The 21115-nt window shown below is 31.4% G+C and overlaps 2 protein-coding genes and 2 long non-coding RNA genes across 11 annotated transcripts; 1 reads left to right on the forward strand and 3 right to left on the reverse strand.

The window, feature by feature from the left end:
• Positions 1-322: 322 nt before the first annotated feature.
• On the reverse strand, positions 323-1134 carry LOC132906794 (uncharacterized). The gene is made up of 2 exons (XR_009658041.1): positions 1058-1134; positions 323-991 (listed from the first exon to the last, which is right to left on the reverse strand). It is a non-coding gene; the product is annotated as an uncharacterized LOC132906794 (long non-coding RNA).
• On the forward strand, positions 324-12795 carry LOC132906778 (zinc finger protein 271-like). 8 transcript variants are annotated; one of them, XM_060959292.1, is made up of 12 exons: positions 325-778; positions 1533-1638; positions 2441-2548; positions 2630-2836; positions 4634-5145; positions 5225-5366; positions 5458-5790; positions 5865-6109; positions 6342-6607; positions 9093-9314; positions 10874-11259; positions 11773-12795. In XM_060959292.1, the coding sequence occupies exons 2-12, from the start codon at positions 1588-1590 to the stop codon at positions 12244-12246; spliced, it is 2946 nt and encodes a 981-aa protein (XP_060815275.1). In that variant the 5' UTR covers positions 325-778; positions 1533-1587; the 3' UTR covers positions 12247-12795. The 8 variants fall into 8 exon arrangements, with proteins under 8 accessions (XP_060815270.1, XP_060815274.1, XP_060815275.1 ...); XM_060959287.1 differs by having other exon boundaries at positions 324-778; positions 2441-2836; XM_060959291.1 differs by having other exon boundaries at positions 324-778; positions 2441-2836; positions 4637-5145.
• LOC132906791 (uncharacterized) lies at positions 9202-9708 on the reverse strand. The gene is made up of 2 exons (XR_009658038.1): positions 9441-9708; positions 9202-9369 (listed from the first exon to the last, which is right to left on the reverse strand). It is a non-coding gene; the product is annotated as an uncharacterized LOC132906791 (long non-coding RNA).
• A 2780-nt stretch (positions 12796-15575) lies between the features above and the next one.
• On the reverse strand, positions 15576-18009 carry LOC132906783 (gamma-glutamyl hydrolase-like). Its single transcript, XM_060959306.1, has 8 exons — positions 17828-18009; positions 17184-17286; positions 17047-17097; positions 16897-16974; positions 16634-16788; positions 16455-16561; positions 16156-16384; positions 15576-16080 (listed from the first exon to the last, which is right to left on the reverse strand). The coding sequence occupies exons 1-8, from the start codon at positions 17931-17933 to the stop codon at positions 15938-15940; spliced, it is 972 nt and encodes a 323-aa protein (XP_060815289.1). The 5' UTR covers positions 17934-18009; the 3' UTR covers positions 15576-15937.
• Between the last annotated feature and the right edge of the window lie 3106 nt (positions 18010-21115).

Raw genomic sequence — 21115 nt, forward strand, 5'->3', positions numbered from 1 at the left:
ATATAATTTATACAAATTCAATTGTTTGTATCAATTGTTTTTTTACAGAAATTAATCTGCTTTTATTGTTAATTGACCTCTAAGAAAACGTAATACTTCGATCAGAAATCTAGATAAATAAAAATTATTAAATAAAATTATTCACACATTTTAGATTTTGGTGTTTTTAATTTGGCGGGTTGTAACACAGGAAGTAATAAAACGGCGCGCGCACCCGGATGCTGCGCGCGCATACTGAATGAACTAACAAAGAGCACTTGACAAATTTCATTTTGCCATATTAACAATTAAGCGGTTTATTTCCAGAAAATTTCGTTGGAAATTTGTTTTTCGTTATGGCAAGTTTATTTATTGGGTGATTTTTTTATAGAAATCGATGAAAAACTAATCGACTAAATGATGCACCAAACGCGTAAGTTCCTGCGGGGTGGGCGAGGGACGCCATGACAGTCGTCGTATTTTCTGTTAACCGCGAGCACGTATGCCCTTGCCAGCGTTTTCGTGAAATTGTTGCGCAGGTTGCTGTCTATCTGGATCAAAATTGGCAAGCTCGTTTCCTGAATTTCGCAGACTTCCCTTGGAATATATTGTGGAGGTGGAGGGCGAGGGCGCGTGGCCATTATCAGGGATTTGCTTGTGGGTACCCGTGGCGAGGTGAGACGTCGAGAGGCGGCGAAAGGCGTCCCCCCCTGCGTCGGGACGCGCGTCTCCCTGCATACGAGACGGCCTAGGGCCGACCAAGCGAGATGCCAGAACCGCCGACGGCACCGTACACCACGTGAGTCCACCCTCCGAGCACTCTTGATTATCGCTTCGGCCCTCTTCAACAGTTTCTAGAAATCCCCTTGCCCCCGTATCCCGTGGAACCTCCATCTTGTAGCCTCTTGTCCTCGTTCTACGAGTCACGATAATTGACGCGTCATATGCCTGAGACACCAGAAGATGGTGCCCGTGAACCCTCTGTTAACTGCGAGGGAATCTGCGGCGAGTCCTGGCAAATGTGGAAATATATCTGCGTACTCATTCGAGCCGTTTGTACTTACGCCTAACATTATACCATTTCACTCTATCAGCCTTTGTCGCCTTCAAAAGATGGTATTGGATGACTCACCCTTTCCCGCTCACTCGACAAAGAACTCTTAAATATCTGTGAGGTTAAATTAACTACTTTTCTTCTTTTTGTAACGTGTCAATACTTTTTTCACGATATTAACCTATCCATAGGAGCATTATATAATAATAAGTATCCGCCCAATGCTGTCTCGAGTTCATTGTATTTAGAAAGAGTTATTTCTCTTATTGATATTAAACCAATTGATTTCGAGGTTAAATCACAAGGTTTATTTTACTAGTCAGTTCCAATGGTGCAAAGGGCAATATAGCTACTTTACTAATTATGTATCATATCGTTTTCATAATAATACTGATTTCATTAATTTTATTCACTCTACAAGTAATAAATATATGTTATCAGATTTTGTAGAATATTAGGAATTTAGGCAAGAAATAATTTTAATTAAATTATTTTGCAGGATGAGAAATGAAATATATCAAAAACGTTTAATTAGTATCCTTCAGTGAATAAAGATGAACAGTGAGCAGCATGCATTGCCAGCGACTACGCAGGCACAACAAGAGGTAAGACCATTTTTAACTGATATGGGCTATTTACCAAACCACAAATGCGCAACTGATATATTAAATACTACAGTTTGGAAATATTGTGTAATAAATTGAGAAATCCCTGTTCATTGAAATATATATATGTATTTCCTTTATAAATTCTTCTACAGATACTTACTACTATTTCAGTGCATTAATTTTTTTTTAGAACTCTGTTATACCTGCTTATTCTTTTGTGCAGTTTTACATAAAATTTATGTTTGGCAGTAGGAAATAAAATTTTTTGTTCATGATGAAATTTTGTATAAAACTTCATACTTCTCCCTTTTTTAAGTTTTGCTGCTTGTAGTAAATTTAAATAAAGTAGCTTTTGCTTGAATATTTTGTATTTATGAGCTTGGTCTTTTTGCAATATAGGTATTTATAAAGCATATTCTGTATGTTAAAAGAAGTAAATTTTTCCAAATGTGTGTATATAGTATAGAGTATTTATAATTTTCATTATAGTGTAATTCTCATTACACTGTAATATTGGATATAAATGTATAAGCTTTTAACTGTAAAGTATATATTTTGTATAATTTTAGATTTTGGTATAGCTATACTTTAATTTTTGCTAAAATATGAACTTTGTATATAAATATCAATAAAATCCTGGCGATGATTGCACGAATGTATTACAAATTAATTTATAGCTTTTGTAATGCTAGAAAAAAAGAATTTGAAAATTAGCGCATTTGTTGATTGGATTTGAGCCTGATGCATGCTGCTGCATGCTCTATCAATGTTGTACAAATGTTTGAATGTATATCGGTAGGATGTAAACGCGGGTCAAAGTGGTCGTCCTTCATACCCAGGTGGTTTGGCTACAACAACCAGTCTTGGCAATGTAGGGAGTACCCCGCATTCATCCGCGGACCTGCGTGTAGGTACAGCCGTAGCGTTAGCCTCCTCGGTAGCTAAATATTGGGTCCTCACCAATCTCTTTCCTGGACCGCTACCTCAGGTCTCAGTCTATCATCATTCCCACCACAACTCCTCACATAGGAGTAGTGGAGGTGGAGAGGCATCTTCCAAAGAGCCAGCCTCTTCATTGAACCAAGAAATGGCGTTGACTTCCAGTTCGCATCATCAGTCAACACCTACACACCATCATCACCAACCTTCAGTTAGCAGTAGCAGTCATCATAGTTCTTTACAACCAAATTCACAGGTTTGTTTACTTAGAGGTATGCGATGATTAGTTATTGAGTGTAGCTTATAAATGATCCAGGTTTAGTATCTGCGTTTGCAGGAATTGTGGTAATATACTGTATTGTATGTAATCTCATATAAGTGTGAGTAGATAACAAAGTTATGTCTTGTAATACATACACATGGAATGCTTGCAGTTTCACATTTATAATTTGAAGTATTGCTTCTATCACAGTTTTTTTTGTTCCCATTTTTTTGTTTATTATGTATAATTGTATGTTAATTGTAATTATATATGTATAATATACATATAGAGTGTATCTCATTTATTTGAAAATGTGCATGTCTCGAAAACTGTGGATGATACGGAAAAATGTTTGAAACAAATGTTGTACCGATATTTATTTTATCTTGCAATAATTTCGAAAAGACCTATAAATGCCACATTTATATTTTTAAATGGATATTACATTTTTTTATCCTATATTCTTATAATTAACATCGATAAGTTCTTGAAACGCTACTTACTTATATGTTTCGCACAGACCACCATCGAGGTATTAATTCTTAACACGTTCGTCGCCATGTCACCCATATCTATGTTACGGGTATACTTCCGTGGGGCCCCGTCACCAAAGTATAGGTGACGCTCTTCTTGTTCGAGTTAATTAAATATAGGATATACAACATAAAAATATTAAAAACACATTATACTATACTCTTTATTAATTTATTTTCTGGATAATATATTACATTATTCTATATCGCATAGTATTTGTTAAAACATTCCAAACACATTTGGGGTGATTTTCGGCACTTCGAACAATAGTCGCGGACTCCGTCATCACTACTCTTCTCACTTTCAAATATATTTTCACGATGTTTACTGAACATTTTGAGGATGAAAAAATCACTGATGTACGTCTCACAAGTATGCTTCTCGACTAAATGAAAGATGTGAGATATCTACCATGAGATCCCTCGGAATACTCTAACTGGAAAGCTTATCGCTTTCTCCATTTCAGAACTAAATCATCTTTTCTTTACAATGAATCGAAGGCAATAAACAATGAATTCCTGCTTGTCGCTCTATTTACGTTCTGCGTACCGACGGTCGGATTTGGGCCCCCCGGGGACTTAGCCGAATCACGCTGGGCGACGAACGTGTTAAGAAGGATGAAAAGTTGTAACCTTTTCAATGGTAAACAAGTAGGGAGAAAATTACAGACACACAATCGGCTCTTTTTAAAGCCACCATGATGTACGAAGTCCGACCGAGCAACCTCCCCGTGGTGTACATTGGATAACGCCAATGCCGGCGGCATATCAAATTTGAAATTTAATATCCCGATATTATGTAATTTATGCGAAAAGTACAAGTAAACAGTATTTTGAAAATTTTTCTATAATGGATACAACAATATGGAATAAAAAAGATGTTACTATTTAAGACATTAAATTATGAACATGACCTTTATAAGGTTTCTCTAAGGCTATTGCAAGATAAAATAAATATCAGTATGATATGTTTCCTTTGCCATTGTACAATATTTGTTCCAAACATTTTTCTGTATCATCTATAGTTTTTCAGATATTTAGACATTCCCGGATAAATATAATACACTGTATATAAATAACTGATACTGTGTTTTTAACTGTTATCTTTTTTTCTAGTTTGCAATATGCTAAAAAATCAAAGAGTATAAAATATGTTATTATTAATTTGATGATACTTTCAATTATCTAATTGTTAGAACTATAATTTAGTTACACTGAAAAAGAATGTAGTAATATTTTTTTTTTATATTTTATTTAGCAGATACCAGTTTCTCTACCAGGCCTTAATTTAGACGGGGCACATATACCTGCCAGCGTCAGTCATTTACAAGCAGCACATGCACAAATGCAACAAATGCAGGCAGCACAACAACAACAGCTGCATCAGCAGCAACAGCAGCAGCCCCAACAACAACAGCAGCAACAACAACAACAATCTCACCACCAGATGCAAAATCATCAAAACGCTCAGAACAGTGGACCAACTGCACATAATCAAAACGCACAGAGAGATGATAACAAGGTGAAAGATGAAAGTGGAAGTTGCACAACTGAACGTTGCAGTGACAATCAAGTTCACTGTCAAGTTCAATGTGACCTCCAATTACAAACATCTCAAGATTTACAACAAAGTCTTATGCAGCAGCAGCAGCAACAGCAGCAACAAATTGGTGTAAACATAAGCGGAAATTCTTCGAGTGAAGGCGGAAGTCAAAATAATGCAGAAAAGCCTGAAAAAGAGAAAGAATTGCGTCAACTAAATATGACGCAGTACGTTCACACAGTTTATATATCTATTACGTTCGATAATTTTTGTACTTCGACAAACGGTATTATAATTTTTGTATAGATTCCAAGTGCCAGATTTAAAACCAGGAGGTCATATGATGGATGTAAGAACAGCTGATGGATCAGTCGTGAAAATTAGCGCTGGGAATGAGCAAGATTTAGCAAAAACACTTGGTGTTGAAATGGTGCAAAATATGTACAAGGTGAGAGCTAATATAACACATAATAAAAGTGAATATATATAAAACAATAATTTTTAACGTATAATTATAAAATTTGTATTACATTCTGCAGGTAAATGTTGAGGACATTAATCAGCTTTTAGCATATCATGAAGTATTTGGAAAACTACAAAGTGAAATAGCAGCTGGTACAACCTTAGTTGGAAGTACAGTTCCTACTCAAACAGTTACCACTATACAAAATGGAACTCCAATTGTACAACAAGTTCAATTAAATAAGTTTGATATTAAATCAAGCGATGGCGAAGCTACACCAGGACCAAGCGCTTCGCCTGTATCAGTTGGGAGTCATGCGTGTGAAATATGTGGAAAAATTTTCCAATTTCGTTATCAGCTTATCGTTCATCGTAGATATCATACGGAAAGGAAACCTTTTACTTGTCAGGTATATAACACGTGTTTTCATATTTTATCTTATATTTAATTTTTATTAAATATATATGAATTTCTTGTTTGTAGGTGTGTGGCAAGGCCTTCTTAAATGCAAATGATTTGACACGGCATGGGAAATGTCACCTAGGTGGATCCATGTTTACTTGTACAGTTTGTTTTCATGTATTTGCAAATGCACCCTCTTTGGAACGTCATATGAAGCGACACGCTACCGATAAACCGTATAATTGTACGGTATGTGGAAAAAGTTTTGCAAGAAAAGAACATTTGGATAATCATACGCGTTGTCATACTGGGGAAACACCTTACAGGTAAATTCACTTATGCTATTTCAATAAAATTTCAAAAATTGATAAAGATTACTGTAGAAGATATATTAACATTTCTAATTTGTAATTAATGAGTAATTATATTTTGTTTTTAGAATTTTAATAATATTAGTATTATCTTTATAATTATTGTCTCAAATATATATAAAATTTTAAAATATTTATGTTTAAGTAAAATCACAATTAAAAATAATTCTATTATTTTATATTTTAGGTGCCAGTACTGTTCAAAGACGTTTACTAGGAAGGAACATATGGTAAATCATGTTCGCAAACATACGGGTGAAACACCTCATCGATGTGATATTTGTAAAAAGAGCTTTACCCGCAAAGAACATTTTATGAACCATGTTATGTGGCACACGGGAGAAACTCCTCATCATTGTCAAGCTTGTGGCAAGAAATATACACGTAAAGAACATCTCGCAAATCATATGCGTTCACATACCAATGATACACCGTTTCGCTGTGAAATATGCGGTAAGTACTCTATTTTTTCAATAATTCCTGTGGCGTAAAGTATTACACGCATAAAGTATGCGAGTACTCGTTATATAAAATCATTAAGATAATATCTAAAGTGAGCCATTTTTTCCATTTCAAGATCACTTTCTTTAACTCTCACTAATTTAAACTTAATGTATTTGTTATGCTAATAATGATAATAAATAACGAATAATAAATACATTTTTAATTATAGAAGTTTAATATTTTTTTAATTAGTCACTAAAGAAAGTAATCTATACAGATAAAATAATAATGTTTAATTATTTAGTATTATTTTTATGTGATATATGTAATTGAAATATAATATAAATGGGACGATTCCAGAATATTTAAAAAATTAATATATCAGTGATAAAAGATCACTTGTGTTGTAATTGGAATAGAAGTAATGCTTGTACTGCAAAAAACATTTTATGTAACATGTTATAATTGATAGAGTTTACGCAATCTACATCTTTTTTATAGTATTTGAGATATTTTGAAGGTAAGTTATATTTTAACTGTCATACATTGGTTGACAATAAAATATTTTACATCTGACATATATTTCTTATGGTTTTTATTTAGTATTAGTTATTTTTAAAATTAATTATATATCTTTGAATTAGAATTAGGAAAATAGGAAACTTACATACTACACAAATAGTTTTCAGAACTTATATGTATCCTTCTTAATATTAGCATTAATTTAATTATTCATTTAACCATTCATTTATATATTTCTTATTCAGAAGGAATCATACAATATGTTTTATGAAAAATTATTTAACACCTTTCATTTTAATACAATATTTTAGATTGCTTTCACATATTTATACATTTAGAAAAAGATATAAAACAACATTAGATTTCATATAATGTAGCAGATTTTTAAAAATATATTTTATTCGGTGTTTTCAAAACTAAGTAAATTAATAATATTACTTCAATTTAAAAAATTTAGTATGAATGTTTTTTATAAATATATTAAATACAATAAAAAAATATTTGAAGATTAGAAGATACGAAATAAAATTCGTGAGAATTGATCGCGCATTGTGTCTAGCTATCTCCTGTTGCATCGTATATTATTTTTTTTTCTTTTTTTTTCTTTTTTTTCTTTTTTTTTCTTTTTTTTCTTTTTTTTTTTTTTGTAACATTGCTCTCAGTGACGGGTCACTTACCGTTGTTTCATGCATCTACACTTTACCACATTCTTCGATGTCACGACTTATTTCGTATATCTATGCGGTTGGTATATATATTGCGAGCACGTTTCTTAGTTCTTCTCAATAGGTCGCAATATTCGAATATAATGCGTTTATCTATTTAATTTCAATTTTATTTATTTTAATTTTATTCATTTTAATTTAATCCAATTGATTTATTTTAATAATTAGTAATTTAAACAAAATTAATTTCTATTTTTAAAGTATATACAAATCCAAATATTAAGATGTGGCTTTTAAAAATTTGAAGTTCATGCTTATTCTTTACTTTATTTACACGTATATTTTACTTTTTTAATACATTTTTATAAATTAGTCCAGACTGTTACTGTCCATAATTACGTTTTGCATTTAGATTATAATGATTTGGATATCATTAACAATTTCTTAAAAAATAAAAATTTCTTATTTAATAATTAATCATTTTTATTTAAAAAGTAGAATAAAAATTCGTTTTTGATATGTGGGAATAGTAATTTTGCAGTGCCCCACGTGTACTTAACTATTTTGTAGAATAATATTAATTATGAATAAGGGCATAAAATTTAATGTTACATCTATATCCTACAAGGACGATATTTTTTTATTCTATTACAAAAATTCCATTTACACGACTGCTACGAAGGTATTTATAAATATTGTGGGTATTACCTTTATAGTTCGTGTTACTTCAATATTCACACGAATATATTTTGTTACCAAAAAATTTAAATACTTCTCTTCGTATCAAAACAAGAGATTTAGTTGAGCAAATTGTATTTTGGAAGAAACTGCATTGAAATTTGTTATTGGTATTGTGCAACGCCTGGTTTATTCCGCAAATTGGTAAGATTAATACGCGTGTATTGAAATGCATAAGAAATAAATATCTTTAATGGGAAATTTTAAAAAATATGATACTATTACAGTTTATCATCATCTCTTTGATGATAGATGTTTCACAAATTAATTTTTACTTTGAGTCTTTAAGCAAAAATCTCTCATGTATGAAATATATGAAAAAATTAAGCTGTTACTTTGGTTCTTTACCATGAGAAATCAAATAAAATAAATTATCCAAAACATTTTAATGGTCCAAATCAGCATCTCATTATAACCCAATTTAATCATCATCTTGGAATCGTCCCATAATGCGTTATACATGACATGTCAATGGCAGTTTAATTACAGATCCGATTGATACTACAGTATAATCAAAGCATTGGTCTTTTGTTTTTTCTTTTTTTGGTTGTTTACCGCTGCGAATACAGGTAAGTCGTTTACAAGAAAGGAGCACTTCACGAACCACATAATGTGGCACACGGGTGAGACGCCGCACCGCTGTGATTTCTGCTCGAAGACATTCACGCGAAAGGAGCATCTTTTGAACCACGTTCGCCAGCACACGGGTGAGTCTCCACACCGATGCGGCTTCTGCTCCAAATCGTTCACCAGAAAGGAACACCTTGTTAACCACATCCGCCAACACACAGGTGAGAGCGGTTGGCAGATATCCACTTCACAAACAACCAATTGTGATATTTGTCTCTAAGAGTAGTAGTTTTATATGTGAATAGAGAAATCATATTTAGTTAAGAAACACGAATCTAGGTACTTACTATATCACTGAGTTACCACATTCATGTAACGTATTATGTAACACGCATTACATACACCAAGAAATCGTTCACATCTTTGTCCAAATCTGAATCGATCCATCGTTTCATCACTCACATAAAAAATGATCATTTAAGTGCATATTATTTCCAAACACGCGTACACGCACATCATTCGGTTTTGCTTCTACCCGATGTTTAACTATGATTTGCATACTTGCATGTGGAAAAAGATAAATGTATAGGTGTACATATCTTCACTTCTTTTTTAATTTTGTTTTTATTTCTTTTTCTTTTTGTTGCCTTTTGTTCAGCCTTTTGTTTTTGCTCTTTTTTAAATTAATAGTATACTGTTTATGATAATATACTGAGAGATAATGCATTCGCCATTCGTGCATAACAGTTCACATTATATCCAACTAGCAATTAGTTTAACTGATCACAATTACCCCATTTCATCGTCAGATCCTATAGAGACATTTACTGTTCTGCCTAATACACCGCTCTCATATATGCTTCTTATTAACTATTTCAGAGCCTTCTCGCTAAATGAAACGTTCTCATAATGCATCTGCATTGTAGAAACGTTTTCTTATTCGACTTATTATCGCTCCCCTTTTTTGTTCGAGATATGTACATAATTCCATTCTCATTTTCATTTCATTTCGTTTCATTTCGTTTCATTTCATTTCATTTCATAACAAAATTCATTAATGAGATTTCGTTTAATGTAGAGAAGATTCATAGTTATAGAATAGTGATTTTTACTTTTCTTTCCTTTTCTTTCTATTGTTTCTTTTGATGGTAATGATATATATATATATAATATTGAAAAATACATTCATATATATGTATATAGCGAAGAATGTATTTTTCAATATTCGAGAATATTACATCTTCATTGAATATTTATCATTGTTCGGATCTGACTTTCCATCGATGTAACGTAAGGAAATGGCAAGATCAAAAATTGTTTTGATAGATGTAAAAATGACTAGCATTGATAATATAAATATTATCAAAACGTAATGCAAAAACTGAGTGAAGCTCTCACAAACATTTAAATCTCGATATGAAAACAGTATATCCAGTAAATCAATCATTTACATACAGTGTCCGTCCTAAACTCTTTCCTCTAAATGATATCAACATATTCTACGAATTAAATATAAGAAAAAAAAATACGATATTAAAATACAGATAAATATTTTATTAAGAAGTTATAGAAAGATACAGAATAACAACAAAATAAACGCAAGAGATTTAAGACTTGATCACCGTGGTATGTAGAATAGCAATATGTATTTTTAATGTATATCCCCGTACGTTGCATCAAAGAAAATCTGTCGAAACTAAAGTCAAATCGTGTAATGACTATTTAATGATGATTGATTGGGGAAATAAAAGTCGCGATATTGTTGGTTAATGTTGCGCAGGAGAGACGCCCTTCCGCTGTCAGTACTGTCCGAAAGCATTTACGCGGAAGGATCATCTGGTGAACCATGTCAGGCAACACACGGGTGAGTCACCGCACAAGTGCCAGTATTGCACCAAATCCTTCACGAGGAAGGAACATTTGACAAATCACGTGCGTCAACACACAGGCGAATCGCCACACCGATGCCACTTCTGCTCCAAGTCATTTACTCGTAAGGAGCATTTGACGAATCATGTGCGAATCCATACTGGTGAATCACCTCATAGGTGTGAATTTTGTCAGAGAACGTTCACCAGGAAAGAACATCTAAATAATCATCTCCGTCAGCATACCGGAGATTCATCGCACTGCTGCAACGTGTGCTCGAAACCATTTACAAGAAAGGTAGATTCAAGTTATGAATATATTTATTTCAGATGAAGGACATATAATAGAATCATAGAATGGATTTTTTGTATGATTGTTAAGCTGCATCCTCATTGAAGCAACAATGATGAACTTTTATTGCCTATTTTATCTACGTCAAAGCATATAATCATAGAAACATTTGGATTTTGTTTCGGTTTCAAATTGACACCTGTTCTTAGCAAATGCGTTGTAAAACAGTTGACAAACTGTACACACTGAAAGGGTATTTGTCATGTCTCTTATTTTTGTTTGATCTTTGCTGCTGTGAACGAAAATAGGCAATGAGTATTCTTTTTGTTACTATAATTCGTCAGAAACATGAAGAAACAATTGAGCAACAATCAACAATTTTTTTAAGAGACATCGACTAAAAATGCCTTTGTTGTTGTTAGTAAGGACACAGCTTAACAATTGATTTTTTGATTAAATTTTTTAATTACCGATAATATAAAAAATTCTAATGAAAATATCCTCAATTTTCTGTTGCAGGAACATCTCGTAAATCATATGCGATGTCATACTGGTGAACGTCCATTTGTATGCACAGAATGTGGCAAAAGCTTCCCTTTAAAGGGTAATCTACTTTTCCACATGCGTTCGCACAATAAAGGCAGTAACGCCGAGAGACCATACCGTTGCGATCTTTGTCCAAAAGACTTTATGTGCAAAGGACATTTAGTGTCTCATAGACGATCACATTCGGACGAGCGACCACATAGCTGTCCAGATTGTGGGAAAACCTTCGTTGAAAAGGGCAATATGCTGCGACACTTGAGAAAACACGCAGCGGAAGGTCCGCCAACACAAGTCAGCACGCCCTCTGCAATTCCTCAATCCGGTGTTCTGCCCATTCCGGCGGCAGCAGTTCTGGTCGGCCATCCTTTGGCACCCCCTGCACCACCCGTAGTTCCACAACACACCGTAGTTGTGCCTACTCCTCCGGGTGTACTGACCTCCTACTAAACCAAATGAAGAGAGCAAACATGTGAAGGAAAAACAGAAAAGCATTTTTTCATAAGGAGAAGAAAAGTGAGTGTATACATGATGAATGTTGTGTTTGTTGACCAATGAAAGTGCGCCGTTAAGTTGTTTTCCTTCTTTTTTCTTGTTCGTCTGCTCTTTTCTCGGAAGAGGAAGAAGAAAAAGACTGTTGAAACTTGAAGTTTCTACAGGCACAGAAGTGAGTTAATTGATAAAGTGTTGTTATGGAAACATCGTTGTGAATTGTCGTGACTGCAGCGCCCTATTGTTCACATTTCGAACCTTTCCTTGTCGTAATGCTCTCTGTAGCTACGTATAGAAAAAATGAGAAGGGTTTATAATATGAACTTCATCAGTTTTGAACAATTAATCGTGCTGCTATGATCGATAGCAGCGTATTATCCAAAGTTTGAATTACTTTGTTTCCGTCTATTTTCTTCTTCTTTTCTTTTTCTTCTCTTCTTTTTTATATAATAACTTTTAATAGATCGTTTATTAAGGGGAAAAATATTTGATATGTGTTATGGAGTTCTACGTTAAAAATATAAAATCGATAATAATCGCGAACCCTGCGATTCGATGATGGGCACACAACTTCGCTATTAATTCGATTACGATTAGAAAGTAATTGCGGTAACAATATGACGCTGTATTAGTTTTATGCAATAATTTCGTATAAAAAAAAGAGTAACGAAATTAATGTATTTGCTAATTAAAAAGAACAAAATTTAGCGTGATATAATGTTAGGTACGTACGACATACCTCTGAAATAATGGTGTAATCATAATTTAAAAAATTTATCGAGTAGTTTGCTTGGAGTACAATATGTATTTGTAATACGAATTATATTCGGTTTTTATCATTTTTGTCACAATTTTATCAAATTGCTCTGTTTGAGCTAAAATAAGAAGAAAGAAATAATTATTCAAAATGATCATAAAATGTAGTAATTATATTTGCGTCCGTCACGTTGTTCAGCGCCATAAAATTTTTTACGTTAATTATCGCTATTACTCGTACAATAAACGAATTGAGAACATTTCATTGATTTGTTCCACAAAATTATACTTTCTCTTTTTACTGTTTCTTTCTTTAGAAAAAAACGAGTTCGCTTTCTATATATAATTGGCTTAGAGATAAAAAAAGAATTCTATATAAAATCTAATATCGTAAGAATAAATATACATTTTATTATTTGCGTAAAAAAATTCTATAAACGTGACTGAGAAAAATACTATATATTATAATAATGGATTATTTTCGACTTACTTAGATAATTAGTTTATTTTAATTGGCGTGTAGTTTACTTGCGAGAAATTATATTTCAAAAAAATATTTAAAAAAACGATTTATGTTCTTTAACCCATTTGCATCCAAGCGCGGATTAATCTGCGCACTGCGACCGTTTTCTATCACCAAGCGCGGATTACTACGCGCGCTGCGACTGCTTTTTGTTATTTCCATTTTAATCTAAATAATTTTTTTTTAAATAAATAATTTTTACTTTTTTCTTCTGTTATGAAGAATGTAAGATGCGATGTTTGCGAAGTAACATTGTCTACCAATCGGTTTGAACAGTAAATTTTCGATAAACTCCGTGAAGAATTCGGATGTCATTTAGTGCACCTACGACCGACTGCGCGCGGTGATAGGGACCAGTCCTCTCAAGTAGGGCCATGATGCAAATGGATTAATACGGACCCGAATGTCGAATTAAAAGCGTCGCGTTAGTTGTCCGTTTTAGTTGTAGTCATTGTTTTCTTCTCCTTTTAACTTTTTTTTTTTTTTTTTTTGTTTAATCGTAATTATTATAATGGAGTGCAATATAGTTTTGCCAATTTCACTTAAGCGTTTATCCGCAGCGAAATGAACTGTTACTACACCAGATTTTAAATAATGAAAAAACTAAGGAAGCAAAAAAAAGATAAAAAGTGAACAGACGATAGCAACACCTTTTTTTATTTGTAGTATATAGGGACGATACTGAATTATTTTGATTTTTAAAATTAATTTTAAACGATTAACGCTATTTACATTTCATCTAATTTGAAAAGAAAAAATATTATTAACTCTAGCGATCTTGTAAGGCCATGTATTTCGTATTTACGATTAAGGGTAAAAGATAAAAGTATCGTAAGCTTGGTTCTGCGACAACATTGTTTAGTGTTATAAGTTACCTAAATATATATCACATATTTAAAAGAGTATTCAAAATACCAATATGTATGATCAGTTTGTAAAACGTAAAACGCAGAAAAAGAATTCACAATTGCATGTTAACGATTGCTGCAGTACCAGGTTTACCTTAATTATGTATAATATTATAATAATAACAACTATTGAATATAGACACGAGAAAGATGATAAATTTATTAATGCGCGTGCATGCGTCACGTGGAGTGTACGACAATGTTTATCACTCCGTAGAAGTCTAGATTAATATATTACGATAAATATATCTAAGTATATCCAAACATTTAGATATCTCGTACTATTTAAAGAAAAAAGAAAGAAAAAAATAATAAGGGAAAAATTAATAAATGCAGCAGGTTCACTATTTGAGTGACACACAAAATATATGTTACATATGGAGCGTAAAATTTTCACATTATATTCGCGTAGAAGAAGAAAAAGAGATATATAGAAAAATGGAAATAAGAAGGAAACACGCAAAGGTACATCAGAAAGGAAAGACAAATATATATATATAATATATATTGCTGATGCTTATATATATTATGTATATATAAATTGTACACGACACGAAAATAGAAAAAGGAAGAAAACTATGATGCCGTACCGGATTCACTTGATACAAATAATATTTCCGACGATATTACGCAATATATTCGTGGCATCGCTCCTTGTAATTTGCTAAAAAATCTAACAAGGAATAAATAGAAATAATGTTTATATGAATTATTATTATTATCTTATTATTATATTATTATTATTATTATTGATAATATTATACGTTACAAGAATAAAATTAAGAGTTGATTCATGCTTTTAAGAGATTTAGTTTCATGCTTGTTTTAAAAAATAGCAAGCAAGTATCAGATCCAACCAATTCCCTTTAAATCGAAGCGACTTTACAAAGATATCAAATAGAAAACAGTAAAATGCTAGATGCTACTTTACTTTCTTAATAAGAATCGTAACCAGTCAGTTTTGTGTATAATTTTTAATAAAATTTCTATCTACGTGATCTTATCTTTTTCGGCAATAACAGTCGTTTAAATGAGAACGCTTCGGTTCGAAGTGAAATACGATGGTGAAGGAAAGAATTCAAAATATGGTTTACTTTAGATAGAAGGAAATATGTATAGAACTTTATTATGCACCATTGTAATATTATGTATCCCAGTTGTGACACAATATACACTGGTGTTATGTTAAATGTGAACACTATGTGTCCTGTTTTACATGTAATGATTTCCCATGCTTTAATTCTATTTTGAATAAAATTTTCAGCATAAATTAAAGATTTAATGATAATAGAATCGGTCTGCAATAAATTTACATTTATTTTAAAAAATTTAGCATTCCTTTATATATATATATATATATATATATATATATATATATATTGAATATAGAACAAAATAATAAGTAGTAACAATATAGAATAAAATTGTCAGATCGAGAACTAACTAAACAAATATCAACAAATCATGATGTATCCGTTAAATTAAATATGTAAGATTGCATGAATACAGAGTTGTTCAGTCTTGCAGTGTAAGTTGGTGAGTAGTTATAAATTAACTTACGAGTTTCTTCAGTGCTGTTTCTAAATCTATGATGATTCTTACTCGCTGCACACAAAATAATTTTAGTTTGTATTGATTTCAGATATAAGATATACAAATTTTCAGAAAAGACAGATGTACCTTCGTTAACGAAAAAATTAGCAAAATATTGTGCAATTTTAACAGCATTTTGTCCATGTGGAATTTTTTTTCCGATTTTCCATTCGTATAAATTTTTCTCTGGATGAAACTGCAAGCCGTAAAAAGGGTAATCGATGTGTTCCAACGAAGAAATGAATTCAAGATTGTCTAAATCGTAATTCAAAGATAGTATTCGAAATTTATCTTTTACATTAACTCGTTGTAAAGCCTGCAAATCTGTTAATAAGTATCATGATTTTCGGAGATATATTATTGTAAAACAAATGAATATACCTTACCTGTTCCGTAACACAATATTGGTGCTGGTTTGATGTCACTTTCTTAGTTTCCAATATTTTTACAATATTATCTGAAATATTAGAAAACATCCTACTTCTTCTGTAATCTAAAATATACAAAGAAAATTAGATTTTTGTTTCAAGAAACTGGCTAAAAAGGAGACATTTGAGTGATGAACCTGGTGTAAAATTCAACTCCAGTGGTAGATTCAGTGCTTTGCAGGATGTCCTATGAGGAACACGATTAGCAACAACATACGTTAACAACTCAAATCCTAAACATATTCCAAGTATAGGAAAATAATCTCCATCTTCATTCATTCTTTTTGCAATTCTGTAAATGAATTCAAAACAATTAAGAAAATTTTTCATATCATGATTAAGCAAAAGATACTCCTATATTATTTTGAGTGATAAAACTATTTTTATATAATTCTATTACTTGTAAATCTCATATCCTGCATCTGCATACCCCCCATTGCTGTTAGCGAAAGGCGCAGATCCACCAGGCCATAGAACTCTATAGGAAATGATATAATATATATATATAATAATTTACATATTTTTCTATTTTTTCAGTCTTTCATCTTACCCATTTATTTTAGATAAAATATCTTTATAATACCGCTCATTCTTTCCAATCCTAAAAAAGAGCATCTTTTTAGTATAATTACATGTATATTACAGTGATAATTCAATCTATTATTTATTATAACTTTACAAATTTACCAAATTGGAACAACTCTTGCACCAGCTCCTTCAATAAATTTTACATATGATGCAGCAATATAACTTTGAAAATTGTTTGAAAACTTCTCTTGTGCTAAAATACCTTTTAAACGTAAGATTGAATAAAATATAAGAGAAACAATTTAGTTAAGCAACGCGCTGAATAATATATTTTCATATAATCGCAATAAACTAATATTATTTGAATAAAATTCGCGCTTTGTTTATGTTACTAGACGAATCAGACTAATTTTAAAAACAGAATATTTGCAATTTTTCTTACTAATTCACGAAAAAGAAAAAATTAGCAAACCGCGTGAATTTTTGCTACAAACGCTTCATATAACATTCTAACTTTCACTTGTAGATTATGTTACAACAGTTTGATGGAAAAACTTGAAATCGCTCTAATGACCATCGAGTATTATATATAACACAATCTATGGATCATGTATTACTTGAATATTAATTATTATTTATATATCTCAATCTACGATACAGTTTTTTATGTAATTAAATTTCCATATGCAAACAAATTTTTTATATGATTTCTAAAGCATTAAAAAAGAAGAAAAGTTAGCATTATTGATACTTTGACATATACATATATATGTATGTACATATATACATAGATCGATACTTGCCAATTATTGGACGGTTGTTTACCGTAGAACCTTCACTGTTAGGAACAGACTGCCCTAGAACAGTTGTAGATTGCAAAGTAATAAATGCTACCAACAATATCAACATTATAAAGTGTAGATATTTCTGAATTTCTGAAAACGCAGAGATGCCGAGTTTATTACTACGTTTCCCGTTGTAGCTCCACGCTATATAAATAACTGCCCTCTCATATATGAAATCATAGAATATCTATATATATGATAAACATCGTATACATCACAAATTATACGAGATAAGAAATTGTTATCAAATCTTGAAAGTTTACACAACTTACATAAAGATATGTCTTTAGTATATAAAATATAGACAAGAAAATGCCTATCATAGAATATAACTATTACTATAAGTATATATTATTAACTATTACTATAACTATAATTTCCGAAATCGTTTCGAAACCTTTAACGCTAAACCTATGAGTGCCGGTTTGACCATTTTCAAATTTCTACACAAATTTAATCATATTTAAACGTTATCATATCGCTTCATAATTTCTGACTTTTCCTAAAACATGCATACAATATATTTTTCGGTATTTACTTTTAGTTCACTGTTTTCTTTTCTAAGAAAAAATTGTATTCTGCCTTGCCTACCGCGGGCGATCAATTTGCTCGGCCGATAAAATATTTTAGTTACTCTTAAGATAAATGTAATCAGTATAAAGAAAAGACTATCACAAGATCAGATGACAAAAAAAAATCAGTAATAACAAACAATAACAACTGTTATACTCGTAACTTCATCATAGATCATAATCCATCCCTCGATCAAGATGACCACCAGCTGTCAAGTCATATCAATTCAGGCCTATAATAATCTTAACCGCTATAAAATTTAGCATTTTCTACAGTCCATTGTTACAAACATAAAACACGGGAAAAGCGGGTTTTTCCTAACTCAACACTCGAGTAACCATTGGTGGAGAACGGCCAATACTCGTCAATATTTTTTTCTTCTATATCTCGGTTCGTTAATCAATCAGTCGACATTTAACCTTGTTATCTCTAAAACTCAGACAGAAAGCATCGCAGAGCATTTTGTGTAAAGTTGTTATAAAAGCAAAAGTAAGGCTTATCAAATTTGACAATAATTTTGTACTCCGTACATGGTGTTATTCTGTGATAAATATTCACCCTAAAAATGTAATGATTTAAAAAAAAAAAAAAATAACGGACATGGGAGAAGACTGTTCAATATGCGATGAACAAGAAACTTCAGCAACTGAAAACGGCATGGAAACACATGAAAAGCTATTTACAACCGAATCAGAGTTGAATATTATTTATAAATAAGCGTTCACGTCCAGGGCAAAAAGGAAAGAAGTTATCGTTAACAGCAAAGAGTGAGATTGATGTAGAGAACCAACTGGGCCCGATGAGACAGTTTGGAAAGAAATAGATGCAAATCCCAAACTTGGCAGGACATCAGTTTATAATATTTTTAGGGATATGCTAAACGACATATAACGAAAGAACAAGTAAAGTAAGGACGGCATTTATTGTTGTCTATAATTGAAATTAAACAAAAGTAAATTTGGACGAAATTATATGAAAGTTCATCATTTTATATACATTTAGTTATAAATTAACCATTATCTAAGTTAAATTATAAAAACTATTGCTTCTTTAATCACCGGTTATTTTAACCGCACACGGTAGAAATAGGTATACACGAAGTATCAGTAGATTTAGTGTTAATCCCATGATATACTTTGAATTGATATAATTATTTGTTTGTTTGAAAATTATTTCCCAAAATATTAAATCACTAATGTTTTTGAAAAATAAAATCGTTATAAAATAATATGTTATTTCAAATATGTAATATTTCAGATAACGTTAATTCATATTCATGTTCTGTTCTAATTGAAACTCCTAAAACTGTATTCATATCTCTCCAGGTTTGCTCTGAAGCAGATGCGCTGGAATATCGATTTTCGTGTTTCCATAGCCAGTCATTGCTTTCTACCATTTCACATATGTATAGCAAATTCATCAGTCGGTAAATTATTAGCCAGAGAAAATTAATTAGAAATTTTTAGGATCATGTTAAATTTCTATCTTTGGTCAATATAAATTATCGAAGATCATGTGAATTCCAATGTTTGTATAAACTATTGTATAAATATTTTAAAAACTAACTGAGTGATATAATGAATTATTCACATTGATATATCTTTAGAAAATCTCTATGTCCAATCTAAGTCGAAAAGTTTCATAAGGAAATGTTAGCAAATTGTACTACGAGAAATACTGGCCCTATACCAGCGTATGGTACAACGAGGTATAGTGGAATAATTAATTTAGAGGGAAATGGCAATAAATACTTTATCAATTCTCCACGCAACGCGTATATTGGACTTTTACCACCATGCACGAAGACAGATAAGTGGTCAAAGAAATCGGTAAATAATAATCACTCATTTCAAGTTTTTTTGCAAATGCTTTTCAATAAAAGGACATAGCCGAATAAACATGATGAAAGTGTATTTAAATCAAATTAAAATTGTCGAGCGTCAATCGAAAGAGCTTCGTACGAAATTCATTTTGACCAAGTTTTATCACCCTACCTCTATTATTAGGGTAGTTATTGATCATGATTACAGGCTTAAACATTATTTACTAGGCTATGCTTGATTTCTTTTGTTCTATCCTAGAAATTATGGCAAAAATTTGAGATACTGTAGCTATAGCGTTACATATCTTGGAATTTTTTAAGACCTTTTGACCTAAAATCCTATTTTTTTTTAAATTAGGAAAATTTTAAAACGCCAATTTTTTATTGAAGTTATTAAATGACAACATTTATACTTTTACAATAAAAGTGGCCTATCATATTTATTAATTCATAACTTTCTTAGATTTGTCGGAATGATAACAAAATTAAAAACCATTTTTTTAAAAACGACAGATTTTTTATCTTCCCGTGCATGTAAAAGTGACCTACTTATACATGTATAATTGATTAAATTATAATTGATTAAATGTATATATCATATGAGTATTACATACAAATATAAATTGTTTTATGTTTATGAAATGAGTAAATTTAAAAATGTTTTATCTTCTGCTACCATAACCAGTGTCATCATTGATCACAAACTTTTATATGATATACACGTTATATCAATTCTGTAAATAGGTCATTCTACACACAACTTGGTCGAAATGATTTTCTTTCGATCGACGTATCACAAGTTTAATTTGGATTAGATGCACCTTTATCATGTTTATTCGGCTATGCCCTTT

Source organism: Bombus pascuorum, chromosome 5 (assembly GCF_905332965.1).
Source record: "Bombus pascuorum chromosome 5, iyBomPasc1.1, whole genome shotgun sequence".
Taxonomy (NCBI): Eukaryota; Metazoa; Arthropoda; class Insecta; order Hymenoptera; family Apidae; genus Bombus; species Bombus pascuorum.

Excerpts from the sequence above, each read along its gene's own strand:
- LOC132906783 (XM_060959306.1), bottom strand. The coding sequence starts at position 17,933 with ATGTTGATATTGTTGGTAGCATTTATTACTTTGCAATCTACAACTGTT. Across the intron at positions 16,975-17,046 it reads ATTTTATCTAAAATAAATGG|AGTTCTATGGCCTGGTGGAT; the intron begins GTAAGATGAAAG and ends CATTTCCTATAG. Across the intron at positions 16,562-16,633 it reads GGAGTTGAATTTTACACCAG|ATTACAGAAGAAGTAGGATG; the intron begins GTTCATCACTCA and ends TGTATATTTTAG.
- LOC132906778 (XM_060959287.1), top strand. The coding sequence starts at position 1,588 with ATGAACAGTGAGCAGCATGCATTGCCAGCGACTACGCAGGCACAACAA. Across the intron at positions 5,367-5,457 it reads TGGTGCAAAATATGTACAAG|GTAAATGTTGAGGACATTAA; the intron begins GTGAGAGCTAAT and ends TACATTCTGCAG. Across the intron at positions 5,791-5,864 it reads GGAAACCTTTTACTTGTCAG|GTGTGTGGCAAGGCCTTCTT; the intron begins GTATATAACACG and ends TCTTGTTTGTAG.